This window comes from Enhydra lutris, unplaced genomic scaffold, assembly GCF_002288905.1.
Source record: "Enhydra lutris kenyoni isolate GAN:26980312 unplaced genomic scaffold, ASM228890v2 scaffoldscaffold45, whole genome shotgun sequence".
Classification (NCBI taxonomy): domain Eukaryota; kingdom Metazoa; phylum Chordata; class Mammalia; order Carnivora; family Mustelidae; genus Enhydra; species Enhydra lutris.
In genome coordinates, this window is record NW_019154129.1 from 14,625,580 (window position 1) to 14,642,031 (window position 16,452).

General features: G+C 60.7%; 1 protein-coding gene across 1 annotated transcript in view; it reads left to right on the plus strand.

Annotated features, from left to right (window-relative positions):
• The window catches only part of LOC111156226 (intraflagellar transport 140), a 73,808-nt gene extending 57,400 nt beyond the window's left edge, over nucleotides 1–16,408 (plus strand). Inside the window, exons 20-31 of the mRNA XM_022516969.1 lie at nucleotides 3,280–3,457; nucleotides 3,896–4,086; nucleotides 4,416–4,511; nucleotides 4,811–4,943; nucleotides 5,018–5,161; nucleotides 5,858–5,986; nucleotides 6,096–6,278; nucleotides 9,196–9,402; nucleotides 9,666–9,878; nucleotides 9,968–10,134; nucleotides 10,764–10,905; nucleotides 15,765–16,408. Coding sequence (XP_022372677.1) covers nucleotides 3,280–3,457; nucleotides 3,896–4,086; nucleotides 4,416–4,511; nucleotides 4,811–4,943; nucleotides 5,018–5,161; nucleotides 5,858–5,986; nucleotides 6,096–6,278; nucleotides 9,196–9,402; nucleotides 9,666–9,878; nucleotides 9,968–10,134; nucleotides 10,764–10,905; nucleotides 15,765–15,971 — 1,990 coding nt within the window. The 3' untranslated portion in view covers nucleotides 15,972–16,408. The remainder of the gene's footprint in view (nucleotides 1–3,279; nucleotides 3,458–3,895; nucleotides 4,087–4,415; nucleotides 4,512–4,810; nucleotides 4,944–5,017; nucleotides 5,162–5,857; nucleotides 5,987–6,095; nucleotides 6,279–9,195; nucleotides 9,403–9,665; nucleotides 9,879–9,967; nucleotides 10,135–10,763; nucleotides 10,906–15,764) is intronic.
• Nucleotides 16,409–16,452: the final 44 nt, after the last annotated feature.

Below are 16,452 nucleotides of genomic sequence, written 5' to 3' on the forward strand. Positions count from 1 at the left end.
CATGGCCGGGCACAGTGTAGAGGCCCCCACTTGCTGCCCAGATGGGCGGATCGGGGCCCACATCCACAGAACAGGCAGGCGAGAGCGTGGCCCTGGAGGGAGGTGTGGGCGGCGGGTCCTGGACCCGCAGTGCAGGTCCCCCAGCGAGGCCTGAGGGCGGAGGGACTGGGGTTTGTGGCCTGGGCTGTGATTGTGCTGACCGCGTGTCCGATGAGGGAGTTCAGTCCCTTTTGCACGTGCGGACCCGCAGTTCAGGGGCGGTGCTGACCCTCTGAGACGCCACACCCAGCTGGGGTCCTGAAGCGGCTGTGCACGGAGAGAAAGGCCGCCGCACACCCACTTCTAGCATGCGTGCCCAGATGCCGTCCGGTCAGAGCCTCGGGCTCTGGAGCTGCCCGCTCGCTATCTGGCGCCCTCGTCACAGGCGAGGAGGCTGGGGTGCAGGGAGGCCACACACCTGCCCAGGTGACAGAGGCAGCAAGATGTGCCCGGCATAGTGGGACTGGCCTGGTCCCCTCGGCTTGCCTGCCCCCCACTCGCCTCCTGCTTCTGGAGCTACGGGGAGCTCCAGCACCTCTGACACAGCAGCCTCTAGTGTGCCTTAGAAGCCTCAGCCCCTGTTACTTTGTAGGTTTCTTCATTTTGGGGAGTTGGTTCTTAGTTTTACAGCTCATTCAGTGGCAACTGGTAATTGTTAAATGGGCAGGGGTTACCTTCAAAAATCACTAACATTCGCTGAGCTGTCCTCTCTCAAGGGTGACCAGATGCCCGGAGTCGCACAGATAAGGTCCGTTAGAGGGGCACCTGGGTGGCTCTGTGGGTTGAGCATCCAACGCTTGGTTTCTACTCAGGTTGTGGTCGTGGGGTCGTGGGATCGAGCCTTGCATCGGGTTCTGTGCGCAGTGCAGAGTCCGCTTGAATTCTTACCCCACAGCCGCCTCTGCCCCTCCCCCTGCTCGGGCATGTGCACATGCTGTTTCTCTCTCACATTAATAAAATCTTTAAAAAGAGAGATGCATCAAATACATCAGACTTGGTCTATCACCAGCCTTGATCAAACCAGACTAGGGAAAGAACCAGGTCTGGGGACACATGCGTGGTCTTAACATAGCCAATTTTTAGCCTGTCGTGATTATTACAAAATGAGAACAGCAAAAATATTCCCCGGCCCCCATTATTTGGGATCACATGTCTGTAGGGGGCTCTGTACCTGCTGCGGGCAAGGCGCGGCCCCCCGCACCACTAAGCCTATGTCCCTGCAAGACAGGGGTCTTTGGGGAGTCGTCTGCCCTTCCACTCCATGAGGGTTTGGCCTTCTTCAGCATTTCTCCCAGCAGACTTTGTAGCAAATGCATCAGCTGAGTTCTTGCCCCTGTCTTCTCTCCTTGGCCTGTGTCCTGTCCCCCCATCTCTGCTCCAGCCTCCTGGGGATTCCAGGGGGCCCCCATGGCTCTCTGCCATGGCCCCCTTCTCCCAGGAGGACTAGGACCACTCAAGAGTCCCTAGGGACACAGTGTAGTGCGTCGCCTCCACAAGGAGGCTCTTCCAACACTTCTGCTTGGAGGGATCAGTCCCCCTACCTTATTTATTTAAGTCATTTGTCCCTGGGAGGTCTTTGATGACTGCTGGATCCACTATCAGCTCCCCTACCAGCTGGTGTCTGGAGGCCCTGCCCCGTCCACGATCCCGATTCTAGCTGGGAGCCACAGGCCTAGGTACAGGATATGAGTTAAGAGTTACCCTGGGGCGACACCTGAGTGGCTCAGTGGGTTAAGCCTCTGCCTTCGGCTCAGGTCATGATCCCAGAGTCCTGGGATCGAGCCTCACATAGGGCTCTCTGCTCAGCAGGTAGCCTGCTTCCCTTTCCCTCTCTCTGCCTGCCTCTCTGCAGATCTCTGTCTGTCAAATAAATAAATAAAATCTTAAAAAAAAAAAAGTTACCCTGGGCCCCACCCTGACACCCAGACCTCCCAAGGACTGGTCCTTCCTGTCCTCCTGAGTTGCCCATGCTGGGCACGGGGGTTGGTGGTGGGGGGCGGGGTGGCGCCTGCCCTGTTCCTGTACATGATGGCTGGGTGGGCAGGAGCTTAGTCTCGGAGCAGGGAAGCTTGGGCTGTGTGGTGGGCCGGGAGGCCCTGAACTCCGCAAGCCTGAGTGGCAGGCCTGAGAAGGGGGGCCTGTGTGGCCAGTTCCAGCAGCTTTCAAGAAGGCTTTTCCAGAAAGGGGGGCCGTCTTCAGGCAGGGCCCCTGGGCAGCCATGTGCTCTGGCGTCTGCGCCTCTCATGCTGATGCGGTGCAGATGGGAGGACGGCGGGGCGGGGCGGCAGGAAGTGCTGGAGCTGTGGGGGGCTGGCAGCTGTTCCAAACCCAGAGCTCCTCGTCCTGCGTCCTGGTCCTGCGTTGAGGCTGGTGGCGGTGCTCGTGGGCCACCGCCTCGGCCCAGCGGGAGGGCCTGCCCCCGCCACTCTTCCAGGGCTCGCTTCCCACCCCCAAGCTCGGCGGGGGGCCCCTGGTGGCCCGGCTCAGAGCCCGGTGTGGGAGCAGCCCGGCCTCCATCGACCTGTCCCACTCGTGCACACAGCAGGCCCAGCAGCACTAGCCCAGGGAGGCACAAGGGAACCGGGTCAGGGAAGGGCTCTGGGACAGCTGCGTGTTCCTTGGCTTACTCGGCGTTTCCCCTTGAACACCAGAGATCAGCCACCTGTTTTCTGGACGCAGCAGAGGGTGGGGGAGAGAGTCCCCGATACCCTGGGGTGTGGAGTATTTTGGAAAAGGCTCCCACGTGGAACGCATTTGGAGAAGGGAAGGGCTTGTGTCTGGCCAGCGCAGCCCTTGCTGCATGGAGCCCCGTGGGGGCCCGGGAGCACGAGGACGGAGTCCGGGGGACATGCAGGATCGTCTTCAGGACCCCCACCTCCGTTCAGCCTGGGCCCACCAACAAATCCCACACTGGGCCTCACGCACTGGTTCTCAGGGGCCTCCTGGCCAGGGCTCCACGGCATCTTCTCCCTGTGTTTCCCTGCGGAGGGCAGCTCGGCCGCCTCCACGGCTCGGCAGAGGTGCAGGCAGGGTAGCGCCGCGCAGGCGGCCGTCAGCGTAGGGAGGAAAGCGGGTGTGCGGGGGCCTGTCTGAGAGGGTCTGACTTTAGCCCGGGGAGGGGTCCGAGCCACGTTGCTGTGCTGGTGAAGCCCGTTGGGTCTGCGTCTTGGGGCGGCAGCAGGGGCAGGGGCAGGGGTGCAAGGGCTGCGAGCTCACAGGACCGCCGCATCTCCGGCACAGGGAGGCGGTCTGGGAGAACATGGCGCGCATGTGCGTGAAGACCCAGCGGCTGGACGTCGCCAAGGTGTGCCTGGGGAACATGGGCCACGCGCGTGGAGCGCGGGCGCTGCGGGAGGCCGAGCGGGAGCCAGAGCCGGAGGCCAGGGTGGCCATGCTGGCCATCCAGCTAGGCATGCTGGTGAGTCGGGCGCTGCCCTAGCGCGGGCAGAGGGGGAGGTTGGCGGGGGGCAGGCACTGGCCTCAAAGGGCCGGCCAGCGTATGTGGGTCTGGGCCGTGCGGTAGCAAGGAACAGAAACCCCCTTGAAGGAGTTGGAGCCAGAAAGCAGAGGGAGGCCTCTCCCCTCTCCGGTGTCCTCCCCATCTCCTGCCCGTGCCTGGGCTCACGGCATCGCGAGAACCTAGGGAACCAGGCAGGGAGGGGGCAGGCAGCCCGAGTCAGCTCCTTGTCCACAGGACGCTGTGGCAGGCGGGGTCTCCTCCCCAGCGTGCAGGGCAGCCCCCAGCCTTCCGGGGCTGACGCCATAGGACGGAGTGCTGCGACGGCGTGTGGTGTCGCTGCCTGCGGGGGCCGCTGTCTGGGAGCCTGAGAGCTGATGCACGCTGTTCCATCTCCAGGAGGACGCTGAGCAGTTGTATAGGAAGTGCGGGCGCTACGACCTCGTGAACAAGCTGTACCAGGCCTCTGACCAGTGGCAGAAGGCCGTGGAGGTCGCGGAGCTCCACGACCGTATCCACCTGCGGGCCACCTACTACAACTACGCCAGGCACCTGGAGGCCAGCGCTGACCGCGGTCTGGCCCTCAGCTAGTGAGCGCGGGGCCCCGTCCAGACTGAGCCAGGGAGGGCCCCCTTACTCTGGCTTCTTCCTCCGCCCCAGTGAGGCCGTAGTAGGAGCCCGTAGAGGAAGCTTCTCGATGAGGCACTGCCTTGGGGAAGGTGGTGGCCTCTGGGTGTACAGGGGGAGCTTGAGCTCACTCTCACCAGAAGAACCTCAGACACCAGAAGAGCCAGCCCGCGCCAGGTTCTGGGTCTCCAGGCGCAGGGTCACTGGCTGTACCACCGCAGCACCGTGACCCGCTGGGTGCCGACATAGGGTGAGACCATGGGGAGAAGCCGCTGTTTCTCTTCTCTCACAGCTACGAGAAGTCAGACACCCACCGCTTTGAGGTGCCCAGGATGCTGTCGGAGGACCTGCAGTCGCTGGAGATGTACGTCAATAAGATGAAGGACAAGTGAGTGTCGCTGCTGGTGGCCGGCAGGCGGACCGTGGGTTTGCCATGGGGCCGGGAGCCTCCCTCTGTTGCTTCCCGTGGGAAGGTGGGGGTACCGATCCCTCCCTGGGAGCTGCTCCCCACCCTACCAGGGTGGGGCCTGTCCAGACCCCGGGACCTCAGTCCTGGCCGAGCCACCCAGCTGGCACGCTCCCTCCTGGCTGCTGGCCGCGTGAATGCACGGCGAGGGTGGCGTTGGGGATCCGGGGATCCTTTCCAGGGGCCGCAAGCCCTTAGCGGGGCTGGTGGGCTCGTCGCAGGACCCTGTGGCGGTGGTGGGCCCAGTACCTGGAGAGCCAAGCCGAGATGGACGCGGCACTGCGCTACTACGAGCTGGCAGAGGACTACTTCTCCCTGGTCCGCATCCACTGCTTCCAGGGCAACATTCAGAAGGTAGGGGCGTCCAGGGGCCTGCGGAGCATGGGGAGGCGCAGACAGAGCCCCAGGGCTCCCTGCTCTCTCTCCAGGCTGCTGAGATCGCCAACGAGAGCGGCAACTGGGCGGCGTCCTACCACCTGGCCCGCCAGTACGAGAGTCAGGAGGAGGTGAGGCAGGCGGTGCACTTCTACTCGCGGGCGCAGGCCTTCAACAATGCCATCCGCCTCTGCAAGGTAGGCGCCAGCGGGCACGCAGCCCCGGACGGTCCACGCCATGCAGGCGGGCAGAGGGGCCCCCAGAGAGCTGCACGGTGGGCGCCATGTCCCCCCCCCCGGGGCCCGTTCGCACGGCGCTCCTGTCTGGGTGACTGCCGCTGCACCCCCGGTCTCAGCCCCCAGGGACTTCGTGAAGTGCCACCGAGAAGCCCTTCGGCTTCCACGGCTTTCCTGCAAGCACGCAGGCTGGCTCGTAGCTCGTGTCCTGTATGCAGCAGGAAGGACGTTCTGCATGTGTGGACGTGACCCAGCCCAGGGCTCGGAGACCTGTGTTCTGTTAATAGAAAAAGGGGGCCCCCAAATTCTGGTGCACAGACTGCCCGTGACCGTCTGACACTGGTTAGAAACCGTCGTCATGGGGCACCTGGGTGCCTCAGTCGTTAAGTGTCTGCCTTCGGGTCAGGGTCCTGGAATCGAATCCCACGTCGGGCTCCCTGCTTAGTGGGGAGTCGGCTTCTCTTTCCCTTTGTCTGCCACTTCTCCTGCCTGTGCTCTCTCTCTCACTCTCTCTCAAATAAATGAAATGTTCAGAAAGAAAGAAAGAAGCCGACGTCACGTGGGCCAGCGGCGTGCCCGAGTGGGGGTGGTGGGCTGCCCCGTGGCACCCTTAGCAAGCCCGCACAGGAAGCCCTGGACATCCACTGTCCCCCACAGGAGAATGGCCTGGATGACCAGCTCATGAACCTGGCCCTGCTGAGCTCGCCCGAGGACATGACCGAGGCAGCGCTCTACTATGAGGACAAGGGCGAGCACATGGACAGGGCGGTCATGCTGTACCACAAGGTGAGCGAGGGTGGGCACGCCGGGGCCTGCCTCGGTATATGCCGGGGTCACTCGGGCCTTCTCGGGGCCTGGGGCTTGGGCAGCTGCTCAGAGCACCTCCCATCCGCAGGCTGGCCACTTCTCCAAGGCCCTGGAGCTGGCCTTCGCCACCCAGCAGTTCGTGGCCCTGCAGCTCATAGCAGAGGACCTGGACGAGCGCTCGGACCCCGCCCTGCTGGCCCGCTGTTCTGACTTCTTCATCGAGCACAGACAGTATGAGAAGGCGGTCGAGCTGCTGCTGGCTGCAAAGAAGGTACGGTTAGGAGTCCCCGCTCAGCACCCACTTGGGCACCGAGGCCCGGGGGCTGCCTTTTCCAGACTCGGTGGCTGTGGCTTCACCATCTCTCACAGTTACGATTTCCAAGAGGCCCATGGCTCCCACCTGCCCCGGGTGAAGGAGCGCTAGGAACAGGCTCGCCTCGCACAGGCGCTCCTTTCGTAACCCCCACAGCCTGGGCGGTGAACGCGTGGTAAAATACACGTCCCGTATAAGTCACCATCGTCGCTGCCTTTTAAGGGTACGGCTCAGTGTTACCAAGTGTGTTCGCACTGTGGTGAGAACCGTCTCCGTGCCCCTGTTTTCATCTTGCAAAGCTGAAACGCTGCCCCACCGAACGCCAGCCCCGCAGCCGCTCCCCAGCCCCCGCCCCCCATTCTGTGTGTGTGCGTGGGACCATGCCAAGGACCATTGTACCTGGAATCACACAGGATTTGTCTCGAGTCTGGCTTCATCCATGTGGCTGCAGGTGTCAGAATGTCCTTCGTTTTTGTTTTGTTTGTTTTGAGAAGAGAGCACGTGCGCGCAAATGGGAGCGGCAGAGGGAAAGGGAGACAGACCCGAGCAGATTCCCTGCTGAGTGCAGAGCCTGATGCGGCTCGATCTCATGAACCTGAGATCATGACCTGAGCCGAAACGGAGAGTCAGACACCTGACCAATGGAGCCACCCAAGTGCCCCCAGAATGTCCTTCCTTTCTAAGGCTGCACCACGCTGCCCTCATGTGCATGCTGCCCGGGGCCTGCCCGTCCGCGGACACTGTGTGGCCTCTACCTCTTGACTCTTGTGCATAGTGCTGCCGCGGACACGCGTGGACACGTATCTCTCGAGAGCCCTGCTTTCAGTTCCTTTGGGTGTTTACCCAGAACTCAAACTGCCAGGTCATCTGGTAACCGTTCTCGCTGTGTGAGGGACGTCCAGACGGCCTTCCACGCGGCACCCCAGCGTGCCCCCCCCCCAGCCGCGCACAGCGTCCCAATGCCCCGCAGCCTCGCCAACACTGTAGAAAAGACTCTCCCGGATAGCCACTGAATGGTGACGTAGAAGATGGTTACTCATGCAAAATTAGCCTGTCCAAATTGAAAGATCTCTCTTGCTGAAGCCAGAATCTTACAGTTTGAGTGTTTCCCGGGTGAGCAACCCAAGAATTCCTGAGTACATGTTCTAGAAAGACCCAACACATGCACATGTCCACCCTCCCCAAGGCAGCGCCATACCTAATCTGACCCCAGGAGAAATACCACTGGGCTTTCTCTAGCCAGATAAGTGGATTCTGTAGTTTCACCATGAAAACCAGATAAGGCAGAACATCCAGGAGAGCTCTGGAGGAAGATTAACAGAGGTGATTAAGCCCCCAGACTGTAAAATATGTGACAGGGAGGATAATGGGGGTTGGAGCATGACCAGGCTTGCGGGTCAGCAGAAAATACCAGAAAATCCAGACATAGCACCACTTGCACAGGCACATCTCGTACGTGCAAAGGAGCATTTCCCAGCAGCGGGCGGAACGCAAGCCTCTGGTGAAGGGGTCGAGGCCCCCCGACCACTGCTGGGAAAGCACCAAGGTAAGTCCCGTCCCAGCCCGTTCCAGGTGGCGTAAGTTGTGTGTCAGCCACACAGCCCTGCTCCCCTGGAAACTGTGATGTCTTGAACAATCTCAAGAGAAGAAAGGCATCTTCTAAGTAGGATTCAAAACCCAAATGCCAATGGGAAGGACTGATCCATTCAGCCAAATGTAAATCTGAAAAATCACACATGGAAAAAACACCATAAAAAAGTAAGGATAAATAATGGGGGAAATAACGTATCCTACTTCTATCTATCCCAAAGTGTAATGTTCGTAATAGGTATGGAGTTCCTATGAACCAGTAAGAAATTTAGCAGCCACTCCAAAGAAAGGGACAAAGACTATGGACGGTTTATTCTAAGAAGGAACTGTGGGCAGACCCAGACACTTGGCCTGCTCCACAGACACGCACAGATGAAAACTCACAAAGATCCCACTTGTCCTGGGTTAGACCAGTGAAGGTGGGAGGTCAGCAGGCCGCAGGGAGTCGAGGGAGCAGACACTCGGGCTGGGTGTGAGCACAGCGTCCGTCTCCAGGAGAGCTCACGGGCCCCTCGACCCAGCGCTTCCTGTCCTCGGGATCCGTCCTTAGCAGGACTGTACACATGTGGGTGGCACCCGCTCGCCGCTGTCCCCGCGTAAAGAACCTCCCTTCCCTGCCGCAAGGGGTGGGGGGGCCGCTGAGGGCTCCAGTGTTGTCACTGTGCTGGGTCCCACGCAGGGTCCCACGCAGCTCCTGACCAACGGAGAGGACACCGCCTCCAAGACATCCACTGTTTGTGCAAGACCCGTTCTTTTTTTTTTTTTTTTTAAGATTTTATTCATTCATTTGACAGAGATCACAAGCAGGCAGAGAGAGAGGGGAGGAAGTAGGCTCCCTGCTGAGCAGAGAGCCGGATGCGGGGCTCGATCCCAGGATCCTGAGATCATGACCTGAGCCGAAGGCAGCGGCTTAACCCACTGAGCCACCCAGGCGCCCCTTGCAAGACCGGTTCTTGAGTGAAGGCTGTAAAATTTACCTTCGATTTCAAGAAGACTAATCAAAGCCCTTAGCTTACAAATTTGAAACGAGCTGTAGAAGGAAATTAATTTCTGGTTTCTTTTCCTCCCACGACCAACACAGCATTCTTCCGAGCTCCACGTTCCCCTCGTCCCATTTCAGGGCGTGAACAGCGTGAGAGAGTCAGTGCACGAGTGTTGGCCCGTGCCCAGCGAGCGCGTCCCGTCCCCGCCCTGGGGCGTGCGACCCGGCAGGCAGGGGCTGCCCCTGGGCTGAGGGCCTGGCCTCCTCTGCACCCCGCTCTCACCGCCCCTTCCCGGCTTGCAGTACCATGAAGCCCTGCAGCTTTGCCTGGAGCAGAACATGACCATCACCGAGGACATGGCCGAGAAGATGACCGCGTCCAGGGACTCCAAGGACCTGTCGGAGGAGTCTCGGCGCCAGCTGCTGGAGCAGATCGCCGACTGCTGCGTGCGCCAGGGCAGCTACCACCTGGCCACCAAGAAGTACACGCAGGCGGGGAACAAGCTGCAGGTGAGCGCGGCCGGCCGGGGCGGGGCGGGGCGGGGGCCTGGGGGCGGGGCGGGGCGGGGGGCCTGGGGGCGGGGCGGGGCTCACCCTGCGGGGCGGGGCTCACCCTCCAGGGCTGCGCTGTCCGGGACAGCGGCTTCCCGGGGTCCTGCGCAGACAGAGGAGCCCCGAGCTCCCTCTTGTGGCGACACCCCGCCTGAGCGAGGGGCAGAGGGGCCGCGCCGCGTTGCCAGGCCCCGCTCTTCCTCCGCCCTCCCTCCGGCTAGGCCATGAGAGCGCTGCTGAAGTCTGGGGACACGGAGAAGATCGTGTTCTTCGCGGGCGTCTCGAGGCAGAAGGAGATCTACATCATGGCCGCCAACTACCTCCAGGCGCTCGACTGGCAGAAGGAGCCGGAGACCATGAGGAACATCATCAGCTTCTACACCAAGGGCCGGGCCCTTGACCTGCTGGCCGGCTTCTACGACGCCTGTGCCCAGGTACAGACCCTCCTGCCAGGGCCAGGACACCCCGGGAGGGTGCCGGGGCCCAGGGGGCTCCTCTGCGCTGACGGCGCTCACCCGCGCAGGTGGAGATCGACGAGTACCAGAACTACGACAAAGCCCACGGGGCGCTGACGGAGGCCTACAAGTGCCTGTCCAAGGCCAAGGCCAAGAGCCCCCTGGAGCAGGAGACCAAGCTGGCTCAGCTGCAGAGCAAGATGACGCTGGTGAAGCGGTTCACCCAGGCCCGCAGGTGTGTGTGCCGTGGCGCGGGCATGCAGGGACATACGGCCCCCAGGCTCCTCTCCCCGCCGCGGACCAGGCCCTGCTTCGCAGGCAGGGAGCAAGAGCAGGGGAGTCCCACAGGCCCTAAGTAGGACACATGGACGATGAGTTGCCGCCTCCATGCTGAGCTTCTCCTGGGGAATTCCCCAAACCTGGAGCTTGACACCCTCCCCCTGCCCCCCGTGACTGCAGTCCTGGCCATGGACCAAGGCCCGCTGGGTCCCTCCCCCGGGACCCTCCCTGGCTCGCACGCTGCTCTGCGGCAGACCCGCGTGTGCCCTGTGGAGCGCGTCCCTGCGCTGGCCTTTGCTCAGGCTCACCCCCTGCCCCAGGTCCCCCTGTATCACGGTGCCCCCTCCAGACTGGTAACCATCAGGGACTGGGGTGACAGGCTGAGTCCACTGCGGTACCGGGACTGTGAGTGACCAGGAAGTTTTTATCAAGTGAATCAGTGAGTTTGTGAAGTCATTAGAGAATTTGTTTAATTCACGGGAGCTGACTTCACGAAAGTTCCATCCCGCGAATGCCAGGAGCTCCGCAGCCCCTGACCCGTGGCGGGGTTCTGGGCTCGGGCTCCACCGGCTCCACTCTCGGCAGGACATACGCCGAGGACCCCAAGGAGGCGGTCCGGCAGTGCGAGCTGCTGCTGGAGGAGCCCGAGCTGGACAGCACCGTCCGCGTCGGGGACGTCTGCGGCTTCCTGGTGCAGCACTTCCTGCAGGCCGAGGACTTCCAGACGGTGAGGCCCTCGCGGGGCTCGGGGAGAGTCGGGGCGGGGGCCCCTGCTGCTGGCGGACCCCACTCTCAGCCCGGGGGGGCCGGGAGCTCACAGTGAAGAGGTGCTTCTCTGTATTTGTTCTTTTAGCCTTTTTTTTTTCTTTTGAAATAATTTCAAACTGAGACATTCACAAGAATAATAGAAGCTACAGGTACCTTTACCGGATTCCGCAGTTCTCAGCATTTTGCCACGTTTGTTTATTCGTTCTATTTGCATGTCTTCTTTCCGTTTGATGCTTTACACACGAAACGGGTATTTTTCTGAGCGATATGTGAATGGCACGGCCGGCACGCGTCCTGCCCTTCCCCCTCAGTTCGCGGATACTAGATTGGACACCTCAGGGCGGGACGGCAAGGTCGCACAGCTAGCGCGTTTCTCATTTTCAGAAACTGCCTGACTTTCCTTTAGTTTCTCTTTTGTGCTCTCCCTTTTGTGGTTGGTGTCAAGGTTCTTCGGGCCACATGCTCTGGCCACCTCCTGTGTTCTCTGAAAGAGGTCATGTAACACTGGGGAGCTTCCTCCTTCAGTGTTTGGTCGAGTGCGTGACCGAGCTGAGCCAGGCCTGGAGCTTTCTTGTGCAAGGATTGTGGTGATTCCTTTCAGTAGAGCGGTTCCCAAACATTTTGGTCTCAGGACCCCCTTGCACTGGGAAGTCATCTGTGTGGGGCGACGTGACGCTGTCTATTGTGTCACAGAATAAAACTAAGCCACTGAAAAATAAAGTAAACCCACCACATGACGTAAATAACATTTCCATTAAACAAACTTTATGTTTTTATATTTTCCAAAACAGAGAAATTGAGTGGGAACAGTAGGCCTGTTTTACACATTTCCAGGTCTCTTTAACGTTGTGGAGGCCAGCGGGACGGATTCTTCATTTCTGCCCCTGCTCTCATTTTGGGGGGTGGGTTTTTTAGCTGGAGTCCATGAAGCAGATCTAGCCCCACACCAGTATGCAGGGGAGAGGCGGGGTCCTCAGACAGTCTCAGGCCACCTGGGCCTGCACCGGAACATCCCCAGGCCTGAGCAACCACAGCCCCCGCGAGTTGCACGGACAACCACAGACGGAGTCCCGGGCACCGGGCGGCCCGCACGGCGTGCTTCCCTGTCCGCGCCCGCGCGTGTGCGAGCCCTCGGTGCCGCCGCTCCGGCGCTGCAGGGCCGCGTCTCGTGGTTTATGGGCGCCTTCTGTCCATGGCTGGCGGCATGGAGCGCCTTCTCGTAGCTCACGTCCTCCTGGGAGTGCCCACGTCCTGCCCTCGCCTTGTTCCGCTTCGTCGTCTTACGTTGGTCGCGGCCTCTCAATCCGACGTGCCTTTCCTGGACCAGCGGACGACCCGCCAACCTTTTCTCCCGTCTGCGGGACGTTCCCGGCCATCCCTGTGTCCCTGCCCGCCTGAAGGCCAGTGACTTGTGTCGACGGTCCCCTAGCTCAGCCGACTCTTCCCCCTTTTTATCCCGAATTTTCCCTGATTTTCGTTCCGGCAGCTGCTTTTGCTGTGGCTCCGGGTTCACCCGTCTCGCGCGGCGCCTGCTCCGACGCTGCCCCGCCCCGACGTGCCACCTGCCGTCACAGTTTGCCCCCTGCCACCCTTGGATTCGTCCGGTTAGCCTCCGCCGTCCGGCCTGTCTCAGGTTAGCTCACGTCTTCTGCTGGCATCTCACAGCCGGCGGTTCTTTTCCGTCCCAGACGCCGTGGCTAAAGCAGCAGAGGCGGCTCTGTTCCGTTCCTCGGAGTGCGCTTGCTCGTTCCTCCTTCCTTCCGGCACCGTCTCACTCATTGCAGAGGCTTAGCTCGCCCCCGTGGCGGGCAGCGCCGTATTTCAGCTTGGGCTAGGCTCGCAGTCGGCCCCGGGCCCCACCACATGCAGCGTGCCGAGTGCACCGGAGAGCAGCGTCTGTTCCCAGGCGTGGGCTCCCCTCTGGGACTCTCTTCTCCGATGTCTCCTCATTTCCGGCTGTTCTGATTGACTCCAGGTCTGATTCCGGTTCTTTAAGCCGGTAAGGGTGGGTTTTCTATGTGCCGGTCAGCTTTCCCCAGTGGCCCCTGACTCGGCCTCCCTTCAGACAAGACCTACGGGGAGCAGGAACTCCCCGCACCCCCTCCCTGCTTCCCAGCACCCGGCGTGTCCCTGCTTGGGGGAGGGCTGGTCTGTGACCGTCCCTCTGCCCCCACCAGAAGCCTCTCTCCGTGTTCACCATCCTCTTGTTACCAACGTAAGAAGTCTCCCCCCAACACCGGCTGCCGTTTCCTTCGTTTCAAGGGCATCCTGCAGGCACCCTCCCAGTTTCAGAGTAGACGGCTCCCGGAGAGACTAGGCTGGCCTCAGGGAGCCTCTCACCTTCTCCGGAGCCCTTGTAAAGCACCTAACGATGAGTCAGTTTCAGAAATATGGCTAGTGAGCCAGGCCAGCGACACTGGGCCTTGGCCTCCAGGGTGCCTGGGACTGCGGCCCGTGCATGGTGCCCTAGCCCACAGGTCAGCACCGCGAGTGACACTTCGCTCCCTGGCCTGCTGCTCGCCCCCTCTTGGTCCCCTCCCATGTCCACTCACTGACCCTCGGCTGTCAGAGGGAGCATCTCCAAATCTCTCAGCAGGTTTCCTTCTATTTTAGAGAAGAAAGATAAAATTGGACTCAGACTGTTTGCTCGTTTAACACCAACAGAAAAATCACTCTTCGTGATTTCACCAGATTCTTCGCTATCCCAACCTTTGTTTGGAGCCCATGGGATTTAGCAACTTTAACTTAGAAGTAACAGACCTGTGAGTGGCGAGGGGGTAGGCAGGCCAGGCGTCCTCTGGTGGGGAAAGAAAGCCCCTATCCCTGCTCCGCGTCTCCCACTGTCCCCTTGCACTCATATCACCAGAGCCGCCGCACCAGAGCCCAGACCTGACGCCCCTGACCCTGCACAGCGGGAGTCCTCTTCGGCCTGTATGGCCTGGAGCACTTCTCTTCGTTGCCGTCCATCTGGGTCTCGTGGCGGTGCCTTCCTTGTGGAACCGGCTGCCTTGCCCATTGAGAAACCAGCTCTACACGCAGAAGGGGCACCACCCTGCTCCGTGGTCTCCACTGGCCCCTTGCTTCTGGACCCCGCCCCTGAATTCTGTCTAGTCCCCAGAGCTCCAAACCCTGCTTTGTACCTGGGTCCCGGAGCCCAGCACAGCGCCTGGCTCACAGCAGGCGGTCACCTCCTGTGTGGGGGTCTCCCCACCTCTCTTGAGAACGCCTGGGACTTGCACTCCGGCGTATGTTCCTCCAGCAAGCGCTGCTTACTTTTCTATTTTCATCTTTCTCTCTTTCTCTCTCTTTTTTAAGATTTTGTTTACTTCTTTGACAGAGCAAGAGAACACAAGCAGGGGGAGCGGCAGGGGGAGAGGGAGAAGCAGGCTCCCTGCTGAGCAGGGGGCCCATGGTGGGGCTCAGTCTCAGGACCTGAACCGAAAGCAGCCACTTAACCGACTGAGCCACCCAGGTGCCCCTCTATGTTTAATTTTTATGTCTTAGTTCTATCCATCCAAATTAAAATTGCTCTGGAAATTTTATCATCTTTAAAGAAATACTAAGATCTGGGACGCCTGGGTGGCCCAGTTGTTGGGCATCTGCCTCAGCTCAGGTCACGATCCCAGGGACCTGGGATGGAGCCCCGCGTTGAGCCTGCTTCTCCCTCTGCCTTCGGCTTCCCCTGCTCGTGCTCATGCACTCTCTCAAAGTAAATAAATAAAATCTTTAAAAAAGAAACACTAAGATCTGATCATTCCTTATTAAAAAAAAGCTTTAAGCTCCTGGAAGTTTTGATCGCATCTGAACGGATATAAAGCGTACCTTGGTGGTAAGCGTTAGAAGCCACCTCGTGCTTAGGTGCGGGCAGGCACAGCAGGCATGGACAGGTGCGGGCAGAGGCATGTGTGGACACATGGGTGAGTATAGGCAGGGGTGAGCCTGCCTAGCAGGTACGGACAGGCGTGGGCAGGTGTAGGCATGTGTGAGCCTGCACAGCGAGTGTAGGCATGTGTGGACAGGCGTGGGCAGGTGTGAGCCTGCATAGCAGGTGTGGGCAGGCGTGGGCAAGGGTAGGCAGGTGTGGGCAGGTATGGGCAGGCTTAGGCAGGCTTGGACAGGCATAGGGAGGTGTGAGCAGGCATAGGCAGGCATTGGCAGGTATAGAGAGGAGTGGGCAGGCATGGACAGGTGTGAGCAGGCGTGGGCAGGCCTGGTGTGGACAGGTGTGAGCAGGCGTGGGCAGGTGTGGACAGGTGTGAGCAGACGCAGGCAGGTGTAAGTGTGGTGTTCTGTGGAGACTCAGAGCCCTCCACCCCAGGCTCTCCCACATAGTCCCACTGGCAGAACCAGAGGAAGTTCCACAGGAAAACCACTGATGGTTCCATGGTTCACCGGCTTACAACTGAGAATCGTACAAACGAGAGGCCCAGCAAGCTGGGGCAGATTTGCTGCTGGTCAGAGGGAACCAGACAGATGGCGTATGTCTGGTGCCTGCCTGAGAAGCAGAATCCAGCAGGAATAGCTCCTTCCCTCAGGTCTCCTCCAGGGAGCATGGCCCCCAAACACCCAAGTCCCCAAGCCCCAGCCGCTCCCGGGACCTTCCTGCTCAGCTGGGAGAGCTGCCCACAGCCGACAGCGGTCAGAGCCCGGGCTTCGGACACCGCCAGCCCTTGGAGCAGCTGCGTGCTCAGACAGTTGTCCCCAGGCCCCTCCCGTGAAGGCGGGGGCAGGTGACCAGAAACTTGGGGCCGCAGACTTGAAGGGTGGGCGCTTCGGTCTGTGCCGCAGGCTAAACCGGTGACCGCTGTCCCAACCCAGGCCTACAGGTACCTGGAGGAGATGCGGAAGCGGGTACCACCTGCCAGCATATCCTACTACGTGAGCCAGCGGACCGTGGACGCCGTGCACCAGGGCCTGGGCCTCCCCCTGGTGCGCACCGTGCCCGAGCGCGTCTGCCGCAGCAGCATGGACGACCGCAAGGAAGTAGACGAGGAGGTGCTGGAGGAGGTGGAGAGTGAGCCCTGACAGCCGCTGCTGCGAGCTCCTCTGGAACCTTCCGGGGTTGGTAGCAGGAGCCTGACCTTGTTGAGATGAAAACTGGTGTTTGACGCTCCAGGGCACTGGCCATCCTGCTTAGAAGGGGCCAGCGTATATCCTCCGGCATTCCTGGCCCCTGTGGTCCCTTTACCGGGAAGGGATTTGGCTCATTTTTTCCCATGACAGTCTCCCAAGTACAGACTGTAAAGCCTAAAATGCTAGAACTCGAAGGACTGTGCCCGTCCGTATGTTCACTGTGCCATATCCCAGCACGCAGGGGAGTCGCCCGAGAGCACGACTGAACGTTTCCAACAGGACACGCCGTCCCTGACCATGGGGCCTGGTGTCCATTGGAATGGACATGGGGGTGGCCTTGCCCCGGTGACACGATGGCCAGTGTGGGGTGGGTTCCTTCCAGGAGGCAGCCCCACACAGCTCTGTCACCAGCTCCCGCGGTGAGGGGACGGCC